The sequence below is a fragment of the Eublepharis macularius genome, chromosome 6 (assembly GCF_028583425.1).
Source record: "Eublepharis macularius isolate TG4126 chromosome 6, MPM_Emac_v1.0, whole genome shotgun sequence".
NCBI lineage: Eukaryota > Metazoa > Chordata > Lepidosauria > Squamata > Eublepharidae > Eublepharis > Eublepharis macularius.
Window position 1 is genome coordinate 96213083 of NC_072795.1, and position 27044 is coordinate 96240126.

A 27044-nucleotide genomic window follows, 5' to 3' on the forward strand; every position below is an offset into this window, starting at 1 on the left:
CACGAGGAGCCCGGGCACTTAGACGACGGAGAGCATGGCACCGGGAGCAAGCAGGAGAAGAGCGGTCGGCCATTCGGCCCCTGCACAGAGGAGCGGCAAGGCGACTGGGGGGGGCCAGGAGGGGCCGCGGGGGGGGAGCAGCTCCCGCCCCCCAGGTCTCGGCGGCAGCAGCCCCCAGGAAGGCCGCTAGGGGAGGGGGGCGCTCTAAAGGTGCGGCTGGGGCCCGAGGGAGCTCCGCGGCAGCAGGACCCGCACTCAGCCCAGCGCGGCAACCACGTGGCTCAGCCAATCTAGAGCCGGGCTCCCCTCCGCGGCCCAGCAGGAGGAGGCCCACGGAGGCGGGGCGGTCTGGGACTGGGCCGGGGAAGCGGGGTGCGCAGACGACCAGGTGCCTGCCTGGGCCTGGCAGGCGCAGGCACAAGACCACAAGCCCATCTCGGCGCACATCCAGCGGGCGCAGCTCCGGCGGGGGTGGAGGGTCAGGCTCGGGGGAAGAGGGCCCCCTGCACAACATCACGAAGGCCCTGGAAACCCTGACCTCAAAGGTGGAAAGGATAGAGTCCTCCAGCCTCATGCTTGCCCCAGTCCCGGCTGCCAAGGGACAGGCCCACAGCCGGGTCCCCAGAGGTCATGGAAGAGGCACCAGAAGGGGCAGGGGTGGGGATGGCGATTCCCCATCAAGCTCCAGTGAGGAGACATCCAGGAGCCAGGAGCATCGGAGAAAGGGAAAGAGGAGGAGACTGGGGCACAAGGCTCGGCGAGCACATCGGAGGAGGGATGAGACAGACAGCGGGGGATCCTCAGGTACGTCCTCTTCTTCAGACAGTGAGTCAGCAGGGGAGGATTATTGGGGGGTGGCCACACAAGTCCCGGGGTTACCTAAGTGGGCTATCAAGCGCAGGAGGGGGGCGGCCGCGGACAACAGGAGCGGTTGTGAGGTGTGGACTGACAGCCAGCCCCTGCACCCCGTGCGGGCTGTCTCATCCTTCACGGATGACGAGGACCTCCCGGGCATCCACCTTTCTCGTAAAGTCAGGGAACGTATTCTGGACGGCTACTACGTAGACGTCTTTGCCCTCATTAGGCCAGAGGCGGAGGATGGGAAGTCCGCCCCCTCATCTAAGAGGGACGGGAGGGCCTCAAAAGGGCCGGCCGTGGAGCGGACATTCAGCAACTGGCTGGAGGGTTACACGGTCTACATGGGGGTGGTTCAGGCAGCCTACCCTGAGAGGGGATGGCACCTGACCAACCACGAGGGCAACGTTCTCAGGGCAAAGGCCTTAGCGGGGGAGGTGGCCGCCATAGAGTACGACGAGGCATTCCGCAAGAGGGCATCTCATAACCCAAGAGCCAGATGGGATTTAATTAGCCAGAAGCTTTGGCTATGGCTGGTGGGGCCACACATGAGGGGCCGGGGCGAGGCGCCCCGAGGGTGGAAGGGATCGAGTCGGAAGGACAGAAGCAAGGGGCTTTGCTGGGAGTACAACCAAGGCAGGTGCCAGCGGTCCAGGTGCAAATATGACCACAGCTGTGATTCCTGCCTCGGCCCGCACCCTCGCCCTTCGTGCCCACGCGGGAACGCACCCAGCCAGCCCTTTCGATCAGGCAGGTCCTCCCAGGGCGGCCCCCGCAAGGAGGGAGGATCCAGCGCGGCCGCTGCCCAGCCCGCCGCCACAAGCAAGTAGTCCGGCGGGGGGCATTGGGGGGCTGGCCCCCACCCCAGTTAAGCTCAGGGCCCTGCTCCCCCTCCTACTGCATTACCCAAACAGACGGGCCGCCCGCTACTTGTTAGAGGGATTTTCGGAGGGGTTCCATATTCCGTTCACGGGCCCCCGGGTGGCCACGGCGGCAGGCAACTTGAAGTCCGCTAGGGAAATGCCTGACGCGGTGGCTGCCAAGCTAGAGAAGGAGGTGTCGGCCGGGCGGGTTGCGGGCCCCTTTCCGGTTCCCCCCCTCCCCAATCTGAGGGTTTCCCCTCTAGGCGTGGTCCCTAAGAAGACCCCCGGGGAATTTCGGCTTATCCATCACCTGTCGTACCCACGGGGCGCATCGGTCAACGACGCCATACCCCAAGAGTTCTGTTCGGTCAGGTACGCCTCCTTCGATCATGCGGTCAGGCTGGTCCAGTCCTGTGGGCCAGGTGCCCTTATGGCAAAGTGCGATATACAATCGGCCTTCCGGCTGCTGCCTGTCCACCCCGCTGACTTCTGCTTGCTAGGGATTAATTTTCGGGGACAATGGTTTGTGGACAAGTCCATGCCCATGGGCTGCTCTGTGGCCTGCGCGGCATTCGAGGCCTTTAGCACTTTCCTGGAATGGGCCGCCAAGGACCGCATGGGGGCCCCCCACGTCACGCACTATTTGGACGATTTTTTGATATCAGCCCCGCCAGGGGGGTCGGCTTGCGCCGACCGGCTCCGCACTTTCCAGGCCTTGGCCGCGGAGCTGGGGGTCCCGCTAGCCGGAAAAAAAACCGAGGGCCCTTCATCCCGGTTGACTTACCTGGGTATAGAACTGGATTCAGTGGCAGGGTTGTCCCGTTTACCAGCCGACAAAGTCACCGCCCTGCGCTCCATGCTGTCCATGGTTTCAGGGCGCAGGAAGTGCACGCTCAGGGAGTTGCAGTCGGTGATCGGCCACCTTAACTTCGCGTGCAGGGTCGTGTCCCCGGGGAGGGCTTTTTGCGCCAGGCTGGCCCACGCCACCAGGGGGGTCCCCTCCCCCCATCATCACATCCGCCTCACCAAGGGCATGAGGGAAGACCTCAAGGTTTGGCTCCACTTCCTGGAAAACTTCAACGGGGTCTCCATGTGGCAGGACTCCCTTGACCTGGGGTCCGCCTTGCAGGTTCACTCGGATGCCGCCGGCAGCCTCGTCTTCGGGGTCTATTTCAAGGGAAGGTGGTGTGCCCAGCGGTGGCCGCCAGCCTGGGAGGGGGAGGGCATCCTCAGGGATCTCACCTTCCTGGAGCTGTTCCCCATCATGGTCGCCGTGGTTATATGGAAGGACCAGCTCAGGGACAGCAGGGTCGTGTTCTGGTGTGACAACCAGGCAGTTGTCAGGGTCATCAACAGGCAGTCCTCTCGCTCAGAGCGGGTAATGCGTTTGGTACGCCGTTTGGTGCTCTCTTGTCTATCCGCTAACATAACCTTCTCAGCGCGCCACGTAGCGGGAGTGGATAATGGCATTGCAGACGCCTTGTCTCGGTTCCAGATGGAGAGGTTCTTCAGCCTGGCCCCGGCCGCTCAACGCACCCCAGAGGAGTTCCCAGAGGACCTGTGGAGGGTTGGCAGCAAGCAGTGATGGAGGGAGTATTCGGCTCCATAGCCCCTGCAACCCTGCGGGCCTATGAGGCGGCGGTGGGGCGGTTCTGGGCTTTCGTCTGGGGGGGCGGGGGCCCCCAATCATGGCCAGTGTCCTCAGATTGGGTTTTGCGCTACCTGGTGCACCTGCGGGAGCTGGGGCGGGCTCCCAGCACCATGCGCCGGGACCTGGCCGCGGTTTCCTTTTTCAGCAAGGCCTGGGGCTTCGGGGACCCGTGCGACTGCTTCGCTGCCAAGCGGGCAGTGGAGGGGTGGAAACGCATGCCCCCCCCTCCCTGACCAGAGGAGACCCATCACAGTGGCCATCTTACGTGACATCATGGCCATCACCCCACGGGTTTGCCACTCCGGTTTTGAGGCAACCGTATTCCGGACAGCGTTTTCCCTGGCCTTCTTCGGGGCGCTCAGGGTGGGGGAACTGGTCTGTGGCTCCCGAGACGACTCCTCGGGCCGGGCCCTGCAGCGGGGGGACATCAGCTTCCCCCGGGGGGCCTTGCGGATCAGGATCCGACGCTCAAAGACAGATCAGTTAGGAAAAGGGGCAAGCGTGCTCCTCCACCCCGCCAACACGGCCTCGGTGTGCCCGGTCAGGAACGCGCGGGCTTACCTCGGGGTCCGCCCCCGGTCCCCGGGTCCCCTCTTCATCCACGGGAATGCCACCCCAGTGTCGCGGTTCCAGTTCGCAGCCGTGCTCCGGGCCTGCTTGGCGGGCGTCGGCCTTTCCCCTTCGGAGTTTGGGACACATTCCTTTCGGATCGGGGCGGCCACGGCGGCTGCCAGTGGGGGGCTTCGCCCCTCTGAGATCCAATCGATTGGGCGTTGGAGGTCCTCTGCCTTTCGCTCCTATGTTCGCCCCGCACGGGCTTCCCCTCAGTAACGGTGTCGCTGTTTGCATTGCCTTCGCAGGTTGCCACAAGCAAGTTTGGATCTGCGGGCACAGCATTGTGCACTGGGCTGGGGAGTACGCGGCCAGGTCTGGATGGGGACGGCACCTCGGCTTGGACAGCAGCGTCAAGGTCACCTGGATCGGAGTAAGAGGCATGCGCTGGGAGAATCTAGTTCCATTGCTTCAGCGACACGCCGTGGGGCGTGGACCTCCGGATGCACTGGTGATCCAGCTGGGAGAAAACGACCTGGGCCTCCGGGAGGGCCCTGAGCTGAAGCGCGCAATGATGAGGGACCTGGAGCAGCTCAGGGGGCTCTTCCCGGGGGCACACGTGTTCTGGTCGGACTTGCTACAGCGGCGGTGCTGGCGCTGGGCGAGGAGCGCTGAGAAGGTGGACAGGATTAGGCAGCGGCTGGCCAGGGCCATGGAGCTCCACATCACGGAGGTCGGGGGCACCACTATCCTCCACCCGGACATTACCTTCAGGATCGAGGCTCTGTTCCGCCCGGACGGGGTGCACCTGTCCAGCTGGGGTCAGGACCTGTGGCTACAGGACATCCGGGACAGCCTACGGGGATGGTTGCAGTGCTAGGAGCTTTGGCGGGGAGCCATTTTGGGGCTCCAGTGGCGGTTTGGCATTGGGATCCGATCCCTCTGGGGGGAGATGGGGCCAGAGGCCACATCAGACCCCCCCTTTTAAAGGGGATTCCCTTAAGGAATTCAGGGAGAGAAGCCAAAAGGCGGGGCCCAGCTCGGGGGCCCGGCCCACGATGGCGCTCCCTGGTGGCCGGGGGGACAGCAAGGGGTGTACACCCATCTGCCCCCACTAACGGCCATCCCTCGGTTTCCCCCCCACAGCCTGGGCCTGTGGGGGCCGGAGGGATTGACTGGCAGGCGGGTCAGTCAATGTCGGGATCCGATCCCCATGCGGGCCATTGCTCCTTGTCACTGTAACCAATAAAGTTGTGGCCTTGTTAACTCCAGTAATTTGTCTCTGTGTTTTGATTCGCGCCGCTCCGGGCCTCGGCCGGTGGGCCTTAGCGCTGGGCTGCAACACCACGCTCACAATCAAGAAGAATGACTCCTTGGCATACTGGGAAAAGAAGGGGTTTATTTGGATAGGTTCAGCCAACAGGGAAGTGGGAGTGATATCATGTCCACCTACTAGTGTGTCCAATTAGTGGATGCCGCCCTAGGCAGCAGACATTGTCAAATCATTTAAGTTTTACGGTAAAATACCAGCATCTCAAGAACAAGAAATTGGTGCTAACTGCTTAGGTAATGTATTTATTCCAAGTACAGGATAACTTTCATTCTGGCCCATCTCAGTGTTCTCCCTTCTGCTTTATTAGAAGGGGGATATCATGGTATCTTGTTTCATGAGCATCTGTGTTCATGTACTACCAAGGAAATCAAAATACTTGGACATATTTTGCTACAGTGCCCTTTTTTATGACAAATTTTAGACATTTTGCCCATCCTCCAAAAATTTCCAGGAAAATTGAAGGAGTAGTATACCTCCTTCCTTGTAGCTGACCTTGATCCTGGAACCTTAGACATAGTTGCGAGATTCTCTGCAGCTGCCAGAATCTACTGAGGAACAGTATTAAGTTAGTGAATTATATTTCTTATTCCTATGTATTTTTATTGTACTTTTTTTCTCAAACTGCTCTGTTAATGTACATTTAATGCTGCTGATCTTTGATCATAAAAAATGAAATGCAATGAAATTCAACTGACTGTCTCTCCACACTGCTCTTTCCTAGAACCTGAGTCACTGAAAAGCTGGATTTTCTTAACATCAATCACACACTGCTGACAAGCACACCTCAGTCCCTACTCATAGGGCAGGGCATGCCACAGAGCCCAGGAAGCCAATCTCCAACTTAAGGGACCCTTCTGTTGAAAGAAGAGCACTTGTTGGAGGTGGTGTCCTTATGCTTCAAACTTGTTCAGTGAAACAGTAGGATACAGGCTACTCTTTTTTCATCAAAAATAGAGATTGAACAGAAGGATGATTGTGTGGCTTTAACCACATATATACTTAACACACACACTGATCCAGGGCCCTGTCTGTTCTGCAGTGCACATAACTGCATTGTGAAATGTAAAAGCAACCTCATTCCTTTCAATATATGGAAAAGTGTTATGCATACGTTCCTTTGCATATGTAGAATTTATTGATTTATTTATTTGAGATTTTATAACCACATGAATTCTCAAAGTGGAAAACAATATTAAACATTTAAGAGATGTTTTAAGCCTTCAAGCAAACAATAATAATCTCAACGAGAAGCATTATTTTATCAGCAAGGCAAATGAAACAAAACCTAGTAGACTTCATCGCAGAAGTAAAAAGCTCTTTTGAAAGGAGCAGCACTTTTAAATGATCAGGTTCTTTGATTTTCTATAAATCCAGCCTCAGAAAAGGGACTGCAAGAGTCTCAATAATGAACTGAATGAAGGGGGGGAAGCATGGGATTGGTGCTCCCAGATCCAGGCAGTATCAGGCTTTAAAAGTAAGATCGGGCCCCTTGGAATTAGCCTGGAAACAACCATTCTTGCAGTGTTTGTGATGTATGTTCCAAGTGCTAATCCTCATCAAACAATCTTGCTGCCACATTCTGATCTCCATCCTTCCAATAAACCCTATGCAGAATCCTTTGAAAGTGCAAGAATTAAACATGTGAATGGAAGCTGTTCATCACCCCCTCTAGATACTGGTCTCATTCCATTCTCTTTGTGAAATGAACTGAATTATGCATTGATTCTCTAAGAATATACTAGAATGATGTCCTGATTTTGTGATGTTGCAGCTAAAGAATGTTTTACCAAACGAGTTGCTTATTTCCCCCCACACATTCTCACCCTCTCCCCCAAATCATTTGTTTTCACAACTTCTTGGCACACCTTTCTGCACCATTGTTGGCAGCAACTTTCATAACGTGATAACATGGATTGCCACACTTTCGGAATTCAAAAACATATGTCAACACTTCCAGTATACAAGATACAAAAACAGAGACTTCCAGTATGACACCACACAACACTGAATTCTGTTTGTCACATGATGCCAAGGTATCATTTCAACTATTGTCAAGCTATCATTGAAGGCCACTTTGTTCAGGCAACTGAAGAAAGTAAATGGATATTGCAAAAGAGGATCTAACACAAGTCCTCAAAACGGGTAGAAATGAAAAGGGCAGGGATTAAAAGGTGCATGCAAAAATATTACTTTCTATTAAGTGAACAAGTCAGAGAAATATTGTACCAGGACCTATCCATGTCATTTTCACCTTCTGACCTCAAAGATGAAGCCTCTTTAAAGTGTTCTTCACTGATCCTACCTTCCATCACTGTTAATTTGGAGATTCACACCAGCAACTCTCTCATCAGCAGTTTGTTTTGGGAAGCACAGAGATAAAACTGTAAAGTTCTATGAGTCAATAGGCAGGCACTTACCTGGGAAAGGGGATGTCAACACTGGTATTTTGATTGGTGACAAAGTGAGCACATGGCATGGCTGGACACTGGCTGTGGATGGTCCCTGAGGGGCTTCTGCATCTACGGACACCATGGCTGCTGCAAATGCAATTGTCTGGTTACTGCCAGCATGTTTAAGGCAAGCACCTATGGAAAAATCAAGTAGGATTTGTGTTATTAATCAGCGAATGGTACAAAACTCTGCCAGTCACATAAATTGGTTACTCAATGACCTAACATTAAAATAATGACAACAATGACATTCTATTTATATACCGCCTTTCAGAACAACTTAATGCCCACTCAGAGTGCTTTACAAACTATGCCATTATTATCCTCAATAATACCAAAGCATTCTTATCTTCCATCTCATTGGCATGAATAAAACACATCAGTATTTATATATCTTGGGACACAAATATGGACAAAACCATGTGCTGCTACATCTCCTTTGCTGTGTATGGAGAATGTGGTTTAAGAAAGTTTGTTGAACAGTGGATGAGCTTGGTTCTGCATTAAAAAAATTAAATGTCAAACTCCCGGCCATATAGCTAACTGAAGATATTAGGCTTTTCTGCACATGTGATTTATTCCTGATTTTCTTAGCAGTTGATTCCAAAGCAATGGAATTGACTTGGGTTGGGTTCTTCTGCACATCTTACCTCCCTTTGCATTTTCAGTTGTAGAGTTGGTTTATTTTGTTCTGCATATGTCTTAAATAATCAGAATGTTCAAGCAAGGGTGGCAAAGTACCGCCCCTCCTTTTTATTTTAGTTTTTTGTGTGCATGCTTGTAATTGATAGATTGATAGATCAATATAAGAGCTGAATTTTTAAAAAAAAGATTGAGAATGAACACAGAAAGAAGACTTTGCATGGGGAAGTCTAAAAGGGGAGCAGCTCCATCACCCATACCTAAGTTCTTCTCCATCCAAACCAGAGAGCTTTGCCTAGGCTGACCCAGTGATAGGAGGCAGAAGCCAGCACCAGCAGGGAAAACCAACCTCTGTTGGGACAGAGCTACAAGCAGCAGTGGCTATGTGCTTTTCAAACTGTGCTCCTTTTTCTGGCATCAAAAGTGGTCACTAACACCTTCCCTTGAGTCACCAGGGCATTTGCCTTTATTGTTAAATTGTCAATTACATATAAATAGATTGACCTAACATTGTGATAAAAAGTGCAGCGAGTTCTCTGAATTCCCAGCTTTCATTTTTAAAAAGAAGCATCTAGCCCTTTCCCTTATGGAGATATAAGGGGAAAGTTGTATATCCACAATGTAAGGTGCTAGAGACTTAACTTTTTTCAAAATGTAAGCTGAGAATTCAAAGAAATTGCTGCAACTATTATTACAATGGTAGATCAATATACCACCATGAAATTGACGATTAGGAAAGATGAGAACAAAACCAGGAAGGGAGGGGGAAGGGAGGTGGGCAGAAGGGCAGTTCAACAATGATGAACATCCGGTCATCAAAAAGTGCATTGAAAGTGTGTGGGAATAGGTGAGAAAAACAAGAAATATTATGCAGAGGAAAAAATTGATTCAAAATCATCTTTCAGAAAAAGATTGGAGTAAAAGTGGTCTCAAAAGAAATGGAAAAAATCCGGGGGGGGGCAGGGGGGGACTAAAAAGCTTGAAGCAAAAACTAAAGGCAAAAAAAATGTATGCAGATAAATTGAAGCACTATGAGAGCAGAACTGATGAAAAAAACCCGTGTGGAAAACCCTGCTGTCAGAAGATTTGTGGTCCATCACAGCCAGATAATGAGAATTGCACATTTGTTGTTCCTGAAAGAACTCTGAAAGGCAAGATAAATTAGTTAAAGAATGAGGAGCAATCTCGCAACATCACTCTCTGTACTTCAACTTTTAGTCTGTCTATAATTACTGTCTGTCTACTTCAGAGAGCTGCTTTGAGAATAAAATGAAATGGCGATATATTGCATATTTTCAGCCTCAGAGAAAGAAATCTCCAATAATAATCACAATCATTACATAGCTGGGAAGATAACCCAATTGGGCAGGGCTGGATCTACGGTTGCCAGTGCCCAGGGCAACCGTAGTCAGGCTAGTTGCGTGCGCACGCTCCTGGCACTGAGCCCCCGCTCCACCCCTGCTGCAAGCCAGCTGTCCCTGCGCACCGTGGAGATGGTGGCGGCGGCAGCGCAAGTGGCTCGGAGGCTGCCTGCACCGTTCACCTGCCCCGCAGGACAAGGGGCAGCCGGCTTGCCATGCACCCCTTGTCCTGGGGAAAGGCGAATGGTGTGGGCGGGCTCCCAGCCACCTGTGCTGCCTTTTGCCTTTCCCGCAGGACAAGGGGTGGCTGGCTTGCTGCATGCCCCTTGTCCTGAGGAAATGCGAATGGCGGCCTCCAAGCCACTCGCACTGCTGCCGCTGCCAGCTCTGCAGCACGCCAGGACAGCCAGCTTGCCACGGGGATGGGGGGGGAAGGCGAATGGTGCGGGCAGCCTCCCAGCCTTCCAAGGCAGGCAAAAGGCAGTGCAGGTGGCTGGGAGGCCGCCCACACCATTCGCCTTTCCCCAGGACAAGGGGCGTGCAGCAAGCTGGCTGCCCCTTGTCCTGTGGGAAAGGCAAAAGACAGCACGGGTGGCTGGGAGCCTGCCCACGCCATTCACCTTTCCCCAGGCGTGCTCCCAGGGCTGGCAGCATGCTCCCGGGGCTGGCAGCTGCGCCCGGCGCCCCCTCTTTGGCGGTGCCGGGGGCAGACTACCCCCCTGCCCCCCCTGTTGATCCAGCCCTGCAATTGGGTGACTTTCAGGAATGTAGGTGGTTGCCCAAAACACTTGACAATGGTATGTCAAAGCTAAGTTTTTAAGCAATTTATCTTGTAATTAAATGTGTGTACCTTATTTGTGAGTTTGTTTAAAATATTAAGACCGAGCTCTCCAAAGGTTTTCAGAAAGCTTATAAACAATTAAAGTAATAAAAATCATAAAGAGACAGTATCAAAGTCCACAGGAGTTAAAAAGGAATATAGAAATCTGGGCCGTCGTCACACGGGCATCTCTTCCGTTAAATTTACAGCATATAGCGTCCTACCTGTTATCGGCACAGTAACGTTTCTTTGGGTCACCTAATGGCTCTTCGCGCCACCAGCTGTCCACACCGAAGCACTCTGTTCTGTTCTCTCCTCTCTAACCGCGCAGAAGCAGCTCCTCCCCCCCTTTTTTTTATTATTCTGGCGTTTAATTCCGCTATAACGGAATAACAGCATATAAACATTCCGTTAGAGCAAAACATTAAGACCCTTTTGTTTTTCCAACTTTGAAATTATATAAATAGCCCTTTGCCCGCAGAAAACTCCCTGTCTGACGTGATCCCCATCGCTGAAGACTCTGCCATGGCGACTGAGTCATTTTTACTTCAGCAGAAAGTTTGCATTGTGTTATGTCGTTATGGCGTTATAAGGACATAGTAAAATAAAAAAAAGGGGAGTCGCAGGAAGAAATGGATTCTGGGATTGAAGGGAGGGCATAGGATGTTGTGAGGCGAAATACATCGATGTGAGACATTCACACTGAGGCGCAAAATATCGCAACTATCAAGCAAAAAACAGCAATGAGGAAATCGCATCAGTGTTGGAATAAGGTGGGTGTTTGCCGGGAAATAGCGCCATTTTAGAGCTAAAAAAAAGCCCGTGTGACGACGGCCAAAGTATGCCATTATCCCCACAACAAAGCACCCTGTGAGGTGGGTGGGGCTGAGAGAGCTCCTAGAAGCTGTGACTGACCCAAGGTCACCCAGCTGACTTCAAGTGGCATGGGGTTCTCCAAGTGCTCTTAACCACTACACCAAACTGGCGTTTAAACCTATTCAGTCTATTATATGTATTCCAAAACTTTACAAAGGGAGAATAGTTTTTTAATACATTTATTCTGTGTCCAACTTTTTGTTGCTCACATGTATTTTTAAGTTGTAAACTTCTCCATTAGCATTACATCACAAACTCTTAGTAACTAACGTACTTTTTCTTGAGTTATTTGCATTCCTGTACTAACATCATTCTCACTGAAGTAATTAAATTTCTGACCAGGGCCGTCGTCACACGGGCTTTTTTTTAGCGCTAAAATGGCGCTAAAATGCCAACCTCTAGTCTGTACATATATAAATAGATATCTGTTTGATTGTCTGGATGATAAAGCAATGAAAAAATAAGGTTATAATAAAAGTAGTCGACAATATAATTCATGATAACATAGAACAACAAAGCAGATGGAAACAGTTAATTTGTACCAATACATATTGCACCAGTACAAATCAGGACCTCAAAACAAATTAAATAACTGAGTCTAAGGAACATTTAACACATACCATTTCTTGATGTCAATATATGAATACAAACTGCATATGGGATAAATAGGAATTTGCAAATGTGTATACAATCCAGACACACTGGCCTAGAAGCTGTGGCTTCCCTCAGCTCTTGCTGAGTGTATTCTCCATGGATGGATGGGTTGGCCTTTGTATTGCTGCATGAAATGTAATAAACAGGGGCAATGTCAAGGGTTTTATCTTTCATGTAAAGTAATATGGCTAATTGAAATGAGAGCCCTATAAAAAGAAAACAGTGCTGCTGAAATAAAGAAGAATGAGTCTCTTCCTTCCTAACTTGCACCTCTATAGGAAACTGGTTTCAGGGGAGACCTTTGGCATTCAATCATGGCTAAGTATGTTAACTAAACAAGGAAATGGATAGTAAAAATCTTAAGGAAAGCTAATTTGACAATCACCAGCTGTTACCTTCTCTGTACTGAGCTGTGCATTCAAAAATTAAGCAATCATTAGCTTATTATGCTGTTAAGCAAATGTTTCCAGTTCAGACAGAAATCCTTCAAGGCACTAAGAGGCAACAAATTATTCTGCAAAGAGCTCTGTTTGTACTGAGTCATGACTTTGGGCACTTTGGTGCCTCCTTTCCAGTATCTTTGTTCAGTTTTATTTTGCATGCTAAATAGACCCTGGATTCTGCTCTTCGTTCCCCACACTGGTTCACTGGGAACACAAGTGCCATTAGCCGACAAATAATATTGAACTGGCCTAGATGAAGGGACAAAACAATCAAACCTGCCCTGTTTCATTTTCTTTTGTATTCATTTATTTTTATTAGTATTAATTTATTCATTTATTTCAGTTCTCTGTCCTTCCTTGCTGTTGGTTTTGCAGAATCATCACTGATGGTGTATACATATGTAATGTATATCACAGATTTACATATTTTATATGCCATTTATATATATGATGTATATATTACATATAATACTAATGACTGATGCACAAATAATTTCAAAAGATGTGTGCATCTGACAAGAAAAAATCAGGGTGAGGATACAGAAAATGGCACAAAAATAAAGAATCAAATAAAGGCCGATTCCACACTACCTTAGCTCCCGCTTTTCTTGTGCAATGATTGCTCCATCTGTTATTGCGCATTCTTCGCTTGTTTGTCCACATCACCCTTAGAATAGCACTTCTCCTGCACAATCCATTGATCACATCCCCTTTCAAAAAGACGGGTAAAGGGGCGGGAAAAACCCGAACGGCCCCGCAGTTTTTTTTTTTTTTAAAGGACAAATTGACGCTATATCGACGAGTAAGCATCCTGGTTCAATGGTACAACGACACCATTAATATAATATATTTTAAAAAATCACCCGAGACACTTACGATGAGTGCTCGGAACATCACAGCCTGCATGCTGGTTGAAATCATCCGGGAATGGGTGAGCAGTCACTATCACCTACAGCAGCATCCCACAGCAGAGCTTCATTTTGTCTTTGGAATATTGACATCTGTGCCTAACTCATCGGCACAGTCCGTGTCGGGGCGTAACATGAGCCATGATTTCAGTATCATGTGGATGCCCCCCCCCCAAATATATAAATTGAGTTAACATATGAAATTGTATTGTCGAAGGCTTTCACGGCCGGAGAACGATGGTTGTTGGGGGTTTTCCGGGCTGTATTGCCGTGGTCTTGGCATTGTAGTTCCTGACGTTTCGCCAGCAGCTGTGGCTGGCATCTTCAGAGGTGTCGGGACCACAAAGCGTAGCATCCAGACAAGAATAAAAGAACATGAATCCTGGCTGTCTCTCCTCTTATTTCCTCAGCTTCCTCTTCAGGTAGATGACGGATGGCAGCTTCTACATTTGCAATGATGTCTTCCACAGAAATTCTGGTGGGGGTGACTGCAAAGTTTCCTCCCTTAGCCAAGATGGAGGTTTCTTCTGGTGAGAGTTGACGGTCTGTCAGATTGATGACAATGCGTGCATTGTCGAGCATTGGGCTTGTCTGTCTTTTTTCCTGTAGTTTGTTAAACTTCTGCTTCTGTCTGGATGTGTGGTTGGTAAACACTTGTTCCATCTTCCTGTAGGTGAGATTATCGACCTTGTCCCAATCCTGACTTCTCATTTTATGGCTGGTGTTGATATGCAAGCAAAATAGCTCCTTGTCTGTGGCAGCAAGTTCTCTGTGGGTAGTGTGGATTCTCTCACGTAAGAGGGCCTGTTCTAGACGGTCATAAATGCGGTTCGCCTGTGTGGTTTTGAAGATTCTTTTAGTTGTGAGAAAAGATGGAATGGTTCTTGTGTCCCTGCAGCGTAGAAGAAAGGTCAAAGAACAGAGTAGATGTGCTTTCTTGTTCCGAAGTGTTTCCAATCTTCGGGTCTGTTGGAATGTTTCCTCCCCGTAGAGGTGTTCGATGTATTGTCGAAGGCTTTCACGGCCGGAGAACGATGGTTGTTGGGGGTTTTCCGGGCTGTATTGCCGTGGTCTTGGCATTGTAGTTCCTGACGTTTCGCCAGCAGTGTATGGTTCCGGTTTGTGGATGATACATTCATCATTTGGAGCCATGGGGAGGAAGAATTGATGGAGTTTTTGAATCATCTCAACAACATCCACCTGAACATACAATTCACAATGGAGAAAGAAAGTGAGGGAAAACTCTCATTCCTGGATACCTTGGTCATCCGCAAAGAAAACTTTCAGTTAGGTCACAAGGTCTACAGGAAACCAACTCATACTGATTGGTACTTACACAAAAACTCCAATCACCACCCCCGACAGAAAAGAGGCATAATGAAAACATTAGTGGATCGTGCAAGACGGATATGTGAGCCGCGCTTTCTCAATGAGGAAATTAATCATCTAAACCACGCACTTCAGGCAAATGGCTACTCCAGTAATGAAATCCGAAGAGCAATCAAACCCAGGATGAATCAAACAACCAAGGAAAAACAGTCACCTACAGGAAAAGTGTTTTTGCCATATATCAAAGGAATTACTGATCAGATGGGAAAGCTTATGAAAAAGCACAACCTTCAAGCAGTATTCAGACCCACCCGAAAAATACAACAGATGCTACGATCAGCAAAAGACAGCAGAGACCCCCTCACCTCTGCAGGAGTATACCGTATACCCTGCAGCTGTGGACAAGTTTACATCGGGACCACAAAGCGTAGCATCCAGACAAGAATAAAAGAACATGAAAGACACTGCAGACTTGGACAGCCTGAAAAATCAGCAGTGGCTGAACATAGCCTAACTCAAACAGGGCACAGTATCTTATTCCAGGACACCAAAATACTGGACAACACTTCCAACTACTTTGTCAGACTGCACAGGGAAGCCATTGAAATTCACAAGCATAAGCAAAACTTCAACAGGAAAGAAGAAACCTTAAGAATGAACAGAGCATGGGCTCCAGTTCTGAAAAACACCAGGCCAACAAAACACTCCACACCCGACAATAGCCCTGCAGAGAAGATTAGCACATCAAGCACCAATCCATATGCAAAAGAACCGCCTCAGGATACAGTGAAGCCTCCCGCCATTAGCATTCCACACCCTGGGAAACTCTTACAGAATGACTCAGCTCAACCCCACCCCTCCTGAGTAGATACAAATGACCTACATCTTTTCCACACTGTGACACTGAGAGATCTCTGTCTTTTGGTGCTACACCTCTGAAGATGCCAGCCACAGCTGCTGGCGAAACGTCAGGAACTACAATGCCAAGACCACGGCAATACAGCCCGGAAAACCCCCAACAACCAACATATGAAATTGTTCCTCTGATATTTGAGGTCTGCCTGCTTTTTTAAAATGTGATTAATATGATGAGATGTCACCATATCGACACGGTACTCTTTTATTTTTTTAAAAAAGGGGTGGGGACAAAGGCGAAGAATTACTCCTTAATTGGGAGGCAGGTCAAGAGAGGCTCGGAATTCAATGGAGGGCAGTTATTTGTCAAAAGATAACCTGCGGCGAAAGTGCAATGGGCTGTAGCGACACCATGCCGAGTTAATGACAGATTCGGAGACGATGCATGTGAACAGATGAAGGAATGGTGCTGCGGAAGCGAAAAACTGCTGCGAGAACGATGGTAGTGTGGATTCTGCCAAAGAATATGCCCAAGGGATGTGAAAAATCCAAATGGGGATTTTCTGGCTAAAACAGCAGGGACAACAAAAACTTCCCAACCAAGCTGTTATTTAGAGACTGCAAAGGGAATAATACTGTACTGTCCCAGGTTCCCTAGAGAGCCATGTCATACACCAGATTTAGTTTAAATCAAAATCCTGCCCCTGACAGAGCCTTTCTCACAATCTTATTTGGATTATTTAATTTACTTATTTAAGCATTTTGCCCCACTTTTCTCTCCAGTGAGGACCCAAATTGGCTTACACAATATAGAAATACAATTTAAATAAACAAAAGGTAAAAAAAAAAAAGTACATCACATCCTGAGCTTGTGGATATACCAGCCTTGCTCACTCAGGTGACAAGGCAATGGAGAGCCAAGGCCTAGGAGCACTTTGACTTTGACCCTTTTGCTCCTCCTCTGACCAAGCCCAGGCTACCTACAACAAAGAAGGAACAAACAGATGTCATTCAGCTGGCAAAACGATGTCATGTTTCCAACCTTCTTGGAAACATGAGGAAGATTATCTAAATAAATAAACCTATATGTCCCCACTCCACGTGGCAAATAACAACTGGGTGTGTATGCTATTTAAACTGAGAAAACAGTAGGGTAAGGAAGGGTTAACCCCACTTCCCCCATTCCACGGCCCAGACACAGATTGTCCTTCTTTCCCCCTGGCAGCTATTAAGCCTAAAAAATAATTCTACAGGAAATTGTCTACTGTCACATCTACTTTGGCCCATAATTGCTGTCTACAAACTAGTGCTCTAGAACAGCTGTACTGAAAATAACTGTCTTAGCAATTTCAATTTAACTGCTTTTATAATGACAGTGTAAACTGATGTTACTGGATTAAGGAAAATGTAGAATACTGCAGTATATTTCAACAAGGAAATAGCTGTAAATCACTATCAGCTATTTGGAAAAAGTGCATAAATACAAACAAGATTCCCCTACTTTTAATAAAAATGGAATTTTGACACATTAACTTTCTTTGCAACATGATAAGCAACACCAGCACAAATAACACATCCACTGTCAAACTAAATGGTGGGTTTGCCCCTCCAAAATGGGCTATTACTGCCCTTAACTTCCATCTATTATATATAGCCCTTTGTTGTCCTATTCCCATATTCAAAATGGCTTTCTACTTAGATTATAGATAATAGCACAAAAAGATACCTTGGTAAGGGACAGGGATTTTAGGCTTCTGAATCTGCTGGTATAGATATATTCCTTCCTACTGGGTAATTAGATGTTGCTAAAGATGTCATGTTAGTTACTTATGCTTTAATTCAGAAAGGTTTCATCTGTGTTTGGCTTTATGCTTGTTTTCAGCTACTATAACCTATTGTGTCTGTTTCCATAGACTGTCCTAACTGTTGATTATATCATATTTTTGCTCTGTGATTGGCCTAGATATTGATTATATTGTATTCACGTGTAGTATGCAGATCTGCCTTAGGTCTCAGTGAAAAAAGCAGACTATAAATAAACAACCACAACAATAATGTAAAATAAGGGGGATAATAATACTGACTTACCCGGACCTGGATAGCCCAGGCAAGCCCAATTTCGTCACATCTTAGAAGCTAAGCAAGGTCAGCCTTGGTTAGTAATTGTATGAGAAACCTCCAATGAAGACCATGGTTGCAAAGGCAGGCAATGACAAACCATCTCTGGTAATCTCTTGCCATGAAAATCCCACCAGGGGTTGCCGTAAGTCAGCTATGACTTGACGACACTTTCCACCAATACTTACTTATGATACAAGGTTGTTACTGAACTTATGTATGTGATGTACTTTGAACATCTGGACTCTCTGTATACCAAAAAGGACCATTAAATCATTTTTTGGTACCTACTGGTACAGTGTCATGTATTTGGTCTAAGGAAGTCCTGGTGGGACTACAGAAATAATAGTCCACCCAATGATGCAACTTCTCAGTTACAGCCAGGCAGACTGTTGAGGATTAAACAAAAATTGGCTGAGCATGAGCAAATTAACACAAAAAGCAGTTACAGTCAGAGATGATTGACTACCCCTCCGTTCAGAATACAATTTGTTTGCAATTGCAAGAAACTCTAAAAAAAATGTTCACTTTTCCCAAACATGAAATTGGATCACAAATGCTCTGCAGATGCACATTCCTAAACAGATCTCCTCATCTTGGACCCTCAGCCATCATCTTTGTTATGTGTTGAAAAAAACCACCCAATAATATAAAAAGAGATATTTCAATCTGGCTGGGGTAGGGGGGAGCTGAGTGGTATCTATTTTGCCTTGTACATTTTTCCTGGTTGGTTCAATGTTCATTCAAGGGAACATTCAGATCCAAAAGCAAATACTTTCTACATGGCATTCTTGCACAGCTTCCCTCATCCTTCAATGGCCATATATTTTTTATATATATATATATATATAGTTGCAGTATCTGATCAGAACAAAATAAAGGAAAGATGAAAACAATATACTGAAGAACTATACAGAAGAGATGGAAGGATGACACATATTTTTGAAGAAGTGTCCTTTGATGAAGGACCAGAAATCTTAGAATATGAAGTAAAAGGTGCGCTCAAAGCAGTTGGGAGAAACAAAGCACCTGGAGTAGATGGAATACTAATAGAGCTACTTCAAGCTGCAGAAATAGAGTCCATCACAATCGTAAGAATCTGTCAACAAATAGGGAAAACAAAAGAATGGCCCACAGACTGGAAACAGTCTACATTCTAATGCCAAAATGGAGATGTCAAAGAGTGCAGCAAGTCTATCGCGTTAATTTTCCATGCAAGCAAAGTGATGCTCAAAATTCTACAGCAAAGACTCTTACCATATATGGAACAAGAAATGCCAGATGTTCGAGCTGGATTCAGGAAAGGAAGAGGCACCAGAGATCTCATCGCAAGTTTACAATGGCTAATGATACGCACCAAGGAATTTCAGAAGACAATCAGCCTGTATTTTATAGATCACAGCAAAGCTTTTGAATGTGTGGAATGAAAAGCTATGGGTAATGTTAAAAGAAATGGGGGTGCCACAACATCTGATTGTTTTAATGCGCAACCTGTACTCTGGACAAGAAGCTACGGTTAGGACAGAATATGGGGAAACAGAATGGTTTACAAACGGCAAGGGTGTCAGACAAGGATGCGTGTTATCTCCCTACCTGTTCAACCTCTATGCAGAGCATATAATAAGGAAAGCTGGATTAGATCTAGAAGAATCTGGAGTAAAAACTGGAGGAAAGAACTGTGAGTTTCTCCGTCAGCAGGGGGCGCCGTGTCCGTCGGGTCCGTTGTGGCGGGGGTGCGGTCAGCGCAGCCGGCGGGTCCGGGGGGTTGTCCCGCTGCTACCTAGGCCAGGCAGGCGGCCTGTCTGCTGGCTCCAGGGGTCTCAGCTTCCCTTTTGATTGGCCTCAGATGGCCCCAGGGCTGTTAAACCGTGTCTGGCAACAGGTAAGCACAGCCTCTGGGCCCAGGGATGGTCCTTCCCTCAGGACAGCCTCCCTGTTTCTCCTCCCCGGCCAGGGAGCCTCTGACCCCTTTTATCCCCTCCCTCGCTAGGGGCAGCCCCGCCCCGCTCCCCAATTGCCAGCGCCCCAGGTGAGGCTCATTATCTGTCCCAATGCCGGCAGCAACACCTGCCTCCAGCCTTTCCGGGGTGGGAAGCCTGGTGCTCCTTCCTCCCGCCTCCCAGCTGCCATTGGGCGCCCTTCCCCCGTCTCCCTGGTGGGCGGGCGGGCCGGCCTATCGCCTGCCGACGCCGGGGCCGGTTCCCACCCCCTCGCTGCCTCGCGGCCCCGGGCGAGGCTCGGCCTCGCAAGCGCGGGCCTCGCGGCTGCGCCGCCTCGCCTCTGCCATCGTCGCCGCCACCGCATTGGGGCCATCTGCCCTGGAGGCGTCCGCTCCGGCGGCCGCCCAGCCTGCCGGTTTGCTTCCCCCGGGTCGCTTCCTCCCGCCCGGGTTGCTGCCGCCGCCGCCTCCTCCGCGGCGCCGCGACAGCGCTTCGCCCGGCCGCCGGGCCGGCTGCCGCGGCCGCGCCCGTCCGCCGCCGCGCCTGCCCCGGCTAGGTGAGTTGTGGGGCCCCTGGAGGCGGGGGGGGGCGGCGGCGAGGAGGGAGGGGAGGCTCATCCCCGGACACGCCCTCCCCCTTTCGCTCCCAGATGCAGGTGGGTCTTCCTCGTGCATTCTTGACAGGAAGTCGGCGTTCCGGTGCAGGTGCCCTGGTCGGTGTCTCGTCACAAAACTGAAAGGTAAGAGCGACATATACCATCTAAGTATGCGGGCATTGTGGTCCTTCATCCGTGCCATCCACAAGAGGGGGGCATGGTCCGTAACCAGGGTGAAGGGGTTATTGGTGAGGTAATACTGGAGGGCCCCCACCGCCCACTTGACGGCCAAGGCCTCCTTCTCCACCGTGGCATACTGCCGCTCGGCCTTCTGCAACTTGCGACTTAGGAAGAGGACTGGCCGCTCCACCCCGTCGATTTCCTGAGAGAGCACGGCTCCGAGCCCCGTGTCCGAGGCATCAGTGTGGACGACGAAAGGCTCATTGAAGTTGGGATTGTGGAGGACCGGGGCGTTGGACAGGGCCCCCCGGAGCGCCCGGAAGGCCTCATCGGCCGTTGCCGTCCAGGGGAGCTTGGTAGGCAGTCCTTTCCGGAGGAGATCTGTCAGGGGGCTGGCCCGGGATGCGAAGTTCGGAATGAACTTGCTGTAATATCCGACCAATCCCAGGAAGCGTCGGAGCTGCTTCTTGGTGGTCGGACGGGGACAGTCCTCCAGCGTGGCCACCTTCTCGGGGACCGGCCTCAGCACGCCGCGGCCAACTATAAATCCCAGGTATTTGACCTCCTGGAAGCCCACCCGGCTCTTCTGCGGGTTTGCCCGTAGGCCGGCAGCGTCCAGGGCTTGCAGAACCCGGCGAAGGTGTTGCATGTGGGAGGGCCAGTCGGGGCTGAAGACGAGAATATCGTCGATGTAGGCGGCGGTAAACCCCTGGCACTGGGCTAATGCCGTGTCTACCAGCCGCTGGAAGGTGGCGGCCGCCCCGTGTAGCCCGAAGGGCATCATGCGAAATTGGAACAGCCCCTGGGGCGTGGCGAAGGCTGTCTTCTCCTTGTCACCTTCCGCCATGGGCACTTGCCAATAGCCCTTCGTCAGATCCAGGGCTGTCAGATATCGGGCGGTGCCCAGTTGGTCGATGAGGGTTTCCGCCCGCGGCATGGGGTAGGCGTCAAACTGCGCGATGCGGTTGACCTCCCGGAAGTCAATGCAGAAGCGGACGGATCCGTCGGGCTTCGGCACTAGCACCACAGGGCTCCTCCATGGGCTGCGGGAGGGCTCGATAACCCCGAGCTGGAGCATGTCAGCTACCTCGCGGTCCACTTCATCCCACTGCTTCCGGGGCAAGGGCCGCCAGGGTGCCCGGACCACCCGCCCCGGCGGGGTAGGTATGGCATGGGTCACCGTCGTGGTGCATCCCGGGATCCGTGAGAAGCTGTGGGGGAAGTCCCTCAGCAACTGTTCCACCTGCTCACGCTGTTCCGGGAGGAGCGCCGGGTCTAGCGTGGGGGCCTCCGGGGGGCCCCCCCGGGGGGTCCAGGGCAGGTTTCCATCGGCGGGCTCCAGGGGGTCGGCAGCGAGTTGACACGCCTGCGGCTCCCGCTCCCGCCACGCCTTGATGTCGTTGACGTGCAGCCTCTTGGCTTGTCGCCGCGAGGGGCCCCACTGGACCAGATATGTCAGAGGGCCCAGCACCCGGGTGATTGTAAAGGGGCCCCTCCAGGGGTCCCCGGCTTGTTGCGGGCCAAAGACTCGCCGGTTGACCAGGACCTTGTTGCCTTCCTGGAAGGTGCGTAGCCGGGCTCCCTTGTCATAGCGCTCTTTTTGGGCCTCCTGGGCCTCAGCCAGATTGCGCTGAGCCGTCTCCCGGGCGAGCTGGAGGCGTTCCTTCAACTCCCGCACGTAGTCCGGCGCCGCTGTTGCGGGGTCGTCTCGGGGGGTCGCCCATTGCTCCTCGACCACCCCCAAGATGCCTCGTGGCCGCCGGCCGTACAACAGCTCGAAGGGGGCGTAGCCGGTGGATGCCTGAGGGGTTTCCCGTAGGGCGAAGAGGAGGGGATCGACCAGAAGATCCCATTGGTTTGGCTTGTCCCGTGCCAGCTTCCGCAACATGGCTTTGATGGTCTGGTTGAGGCGCTCCACCAGGCCGTCGGTCTGCGGGTGATAGATGGACGTAAAGATCTGGCGGATGCCTAGGGTTGAGCAGAGCTGTCGTGTCAAGGAGGCCGTGAAGGGTGTCCCACAGTCGGTGAGGATTTCCCGGGGCAACCCCACGTGGGCGAAGAACCGCATCAGTGCTCTAGCGACGCCGGCCGCCTGCATGGACCGCAGGGGAATCGCCTCGGGATAGCGGGTGGCGTAGTCAACCAAGACCAGTAGGAACCGGCAGCCGCGGGCCGTACGTGGCAGTGGTCCCACGAAGTCCATGGCCAGGCGGTCGAAGGGGGTCTGTACGAGCGGCAGGGGCATCAGTGGGGCTTTGGGGGCCGGTCGGGTGGATGCTCGCTGGCACACTGGGCAGGAGCGGCAGAAGGCCTTGACGTCAGCAGCCACGGACGGCCAGAAGAAGTGGGCCAGGACCCGGGCCAGCGTATTATTGGCCCCCTGATGGCCGGCCCAGGCGTGGTCGTGGGCGTAGGAGAGGATGGAGGCCCGGAAGGCCTGCGGGACCAGCAACTGCCGGGTCTCAACCCCCCGACTGGCAGTCAGCCTGTACCAGAGGCCCATTTCCTTGACAATTCGGGGGTAGCGGCCAGCCCTCCGCCCGTCCCGGATGCACCCCTCACTTACCGCCACGGCGTCCCGGAGGGACTCGAGGGTAACATCAGTCGCCTGGGCCTCCCGGAAGGCGGGATCGGCACCCCAGGAGGGTGGCGAGGGATCATCAGGCGATGCCGAGGTCCCGGCACGGGGCTCGGGGTCAGTGGTGGCGGGGAGGGCCTCCGCTGGCGAGGTCTGCAACCGCACCTCCAGGCCTGGCGCATCTCGGCCCAGCAGTACCGGGTAGGGGAGCGCAGGCACTCGGGCGAGCTCCAACTCCCACTCCTGTCCTTGGTAGCGCACCGGAACTCTCACCACCGGGTACTCTTCTGCGTGTCCGTGGAGGCACGCGACGGACGTGCGCCGCACGACGGGCAGGCCCTCGGGCAAGAGCCTGGTCCGTATCATTGAGACGGAACTGCCGCTATCTAGGAGTGCCGACAGCCGCCGGCCCGCAATTTCAACGATGACCAGTAGGGGCGGGGGCCGGACCGCGCGGGTGGCCAGTGGTAGGGCTTCCTCCCACCCTGCATCGCACTCCATTAGGGGGCAGTCCCTCATCAGGTGGCCCCGCTGTCCGCAGCGAAAGCAGGGCCCTCGGTCAGCAGTGCTGGCAGGGGCCGGGCCGCCGGGGGCCTTCACGTTGGGTGGTGGTGGTCACGGCCAGCGGGGCGGGATTCCGCTGCTGCTAGGTTTGGCCCCGGTGGGGGGGAGGGCAGCGGAATCAGCCCCCAGGGGTCCACGGGGCCCTACCCGGGCCCTCCCGGTGGGTCGGCCGTCGCGCCCTGGTGTAGCTCCGTCCTTGTTGGGCTCCCTTGGCTCTGCCGCCATGAAGTTTTCCAGCAGGGCCGTGGCCTCCTTGAGATCGGCCGGCTTGCTACAGGCCACCCAGTATCGTGCCTTGGCTGGCAGAACGTTCAGGAGCTGCTCCAGGACGACCTGATCCGTGATGGCCTTTTCGCCCGGCGTCTCTGGCTTGAGCCATCGGTAGGCCAGGTCCCGGAGGGTGCTTACGAACCCCCGCGGCCGATCACCCTTGTTATAGCTCAGGGCCCGGAACCTCTGGCGGTACGTGTCGGGGGTGATGGCGTAGCGGTCCAGAATGGCCTCTTTCAGCCTCGCGTAGTCGGCCGCCTCCTCCTTTGGGAGGGCCTTGAGCGCGGCCTGCGCTTCCCCGGTCAGGTAGGGTCCGAGAATGAAGGCCCACTGGGCGGGGGGCCACTGGGCAGCCTCCGCGGTGCGCTCAAAGGTTTCCAGGAACGCGTCCACATCATCCTCTGGCCCCAGCTTGGTGAGTTGGAACGGGGCGGCCCTGTGGGGGCCCCCCGGGCCAGCTGGGGCTCCGGCGCCGCCTTGGGCGTCCCTTAAGGTGCGGCAGACATCCCGGAGGAGGGCTGCCTGGGCGTCGCGCTGTTGGGCCACGATGTCTTGCAGAATCCGCCCCTGCTGCTCCGTCTGCTGCGAGGTTATGTCGCGCAACAGGCGCCCCTGTTGCTCGGCCATCCACTGCCCGAACTGGGCAAAGTCAAACGAGCCGCTGGGGTTGGCAGGCGCTGCCCCTCCGCCTCCTCCTCCCTGGTCCATAGCTGTCGGGGGTGTAGGCGGTGTGGTGGTGGGTCCCGGAAACGTTGGCGGACGGAGGAAAGACCGGCTGCTGGCCCACCCCGCAGGCGTGGGTAGGTAGGGGAGGCGCTTCACTAGCGGTCGAAGGCCTGCATTCTCCACCACGTTGTGAGTTTCTCCGTCAGCAGGGGGCGCCGCGTCCGTCGGGTCCGTTGTGGCGGGGGTGCGGTCAGCGCAGCCGGCGGGTCTGGGGGGTTGTCCCGCTGCTACCTAGGCCAGGCAGGCGGCCTGTCTGCTGGCTCCAGGGGTCTCAGCTTCCCTTTTGATTGGCCTCAGATGGCCCCAGGGCTGTTAAACCGTGTCTGGCAACAGGTAAGCACAGCCTCTGGGCCCAGGGATGGTCCTTCCCTCAGGACAGCCTCCCTGTTTCTCCTCCCCGGCCAGGGAGCCTCTGACCCCTTTTATCCCCTCCCTCGCTAGGGGCAGCCCCGCCCCGCTCCCCAATCGCCAGCGCCCCAGGTGAGGCTCATTATCTGTCCCAATGCCGGCAGCAACACCTGCCTCCAGCCTTTCCAGGGTGGGAAGCCTGGTGCTCCTTCCTCCCGCCTCCCAGCTGCCATTGGGCGCCCTTCCCCCGTCTCCCTGGTGGGCGGGCGGGCCGGCCTATCGCCTGCCGACGCCGGGGCCGGTTCCCACCCCCTCGCTGCCTCGCAGCCCCGGGCGAGGCTCGGCCTCGCAAGCGCGGGCCTCGCGGCTGCGCCGCCTCGCCTCTGCCATCGTTGCCGCCACCGCATTGGGGCCGTCTGCCCTGGAGGCGTCCGCTCCGGCGGCCGCCCAGCCTGCTGGTTTGCTTCCCCCAGGTCGCTTCCTCCCGCCCGGGTTGCTGCCGCCGCCGCCTCCTCCGCGGCGCCGCGACAGCGCTTCGCCCGGCCGCCGGGCCGGCTGCCGCGGCCGCGCCCGTCCGCCGCCACGCCTGCCCCAGCTAGGTGAGTTGTGGGGCCCCTGGAGGCGGGGGGGGGGGGGCGGCGGCGAGGAGGGAGGGGAGGCTCATCCCCGGACACGAACATTAACAATTTGTGATATGCAGATGACACCATGTTACTGGCAGATCATAGTGAAGTCTTGAAACAAATACAAATGAAGGTTAAAGGAGAAAGCGCCAAGGCAGGATTACATCTGAACATCAAGAAGACAAAAGTCCATCTGTATTGAATCTTTGCTTTCTGAAGTGCTTCCAGATATCACTTGATCAAATCTTTTTTACTTCCCAAAATGATTTTTTTATTTCGCACCATCCCTATATCAATACCACAAAAAACGCTGAGACAATGGCAAACAATTTTCAATAACTTTTTATGGAATCACAAATGACCCAGAATTGCATTTCACATACTGCGACAATGTCCTCATAACGGGGGCTTTAAATATCCAGACATTGAATTGTATGCACATTCAATCCATCTTTCCATCATACTACAAATTCTAAGATGTAAGGAGGAGACAATCTGGTCACAGGTATTAGAGACATTACACTCTCCTATGTCAATCCACGAAATATTATGGTGCAAAAAGCGTCTCAGACCAATTCAAACTGACAACAACATATTTTGGACAGGCCTACTAAAATTATGGGATCATTACAAAGATAAACTGTTCCCAACCATTGTCACGGTACTCAACTATTCTTTTTCAAGAATGGTTTCCACCAGGCTGTAACTTTTTAAATAGTACGCAATGGACATTCTTAAAAAACATACACCTTTTAGATATAACATCAACATGGGCCTTGTAACAAAAACTGAGGAAGGGCGAAGCTACAAATGACGAATGACACTTGAACGGCAAGTGTATTTCTCCCTGTTCACTTGCGCTCCACTCAATCTACTTGCTGTTCAAGTGTCATTCGTCACTTGTAGCTTGGCCCATAGAAAAGAAATTGAATACTACCATCCCCTGGTTTACATACCTACAACTGACCAACATGGACCCAACCAGCTTCAAGCAGAGGAGTCGGGAATAGAGATGGGCACAAACCACAAAAAAACCAAACCATGAGGTTTGTGGTTTGTGGATTTTCATGAACCAGGAACCACGAACTGGCACGGATTGGGGCAAGTTCATGAACCAGTTTGTGGTTCGTGCGGTTTAAATGCCCCTTTCCGGCCACTTAGCAGTGGCAGGGAAAGGGGCTTTTGACAGTTTAAAGGGCCCTTTCCTGCCTTGCAAGGGGCAGGTCCCTTTAAACTATTAGCTGTTAGGTGGGGGAATCCCGCCCGCCACCTGCCAGCTGATAGTTTAAAGGGACCTGCCGCTAGCAAGCGGCAGGGCCCTTTAAATGGCCCAAACCACAGCCCCCAGCCACAGCCCCACACTTACCTTGCCCAGCTGCCCTGCAGGCCTGTGGCGTCCTCCCCCTTCTCCCACGAGGGGTGGGAAGGCCCTTTTTGGCCTCTTCCACTGCTGCGCAGGCCCACAGAGCAGTGGAGGTGGCCCAAAACGGCCTTCCTGCCCCTCAAATGG

At 52.3% G+C, this 27044-nt stretch overlaps 1 protein-coding gene across 1 annotated transcript in view; it reads right to left on the reverse strand.

Moving 5' to 3' along the window:
• Positions 1-27044, reverse strand: part of TCERG1L (transcription elongation regulator 1 like) — a 266929-nt gene that overhangs the window by 205361 nt on the left and 34524 nt on the right. The window contains exon 4 of the mRNA XM_054983441.1: positions 7672-7839. Within this exon, the coding sequence (XP_054839416.1) occupies positions 7672-7839 (168 nt within the window). The remainder of the gene's footprint in view (positions 1-7671; positions 7840-27044) is intronic.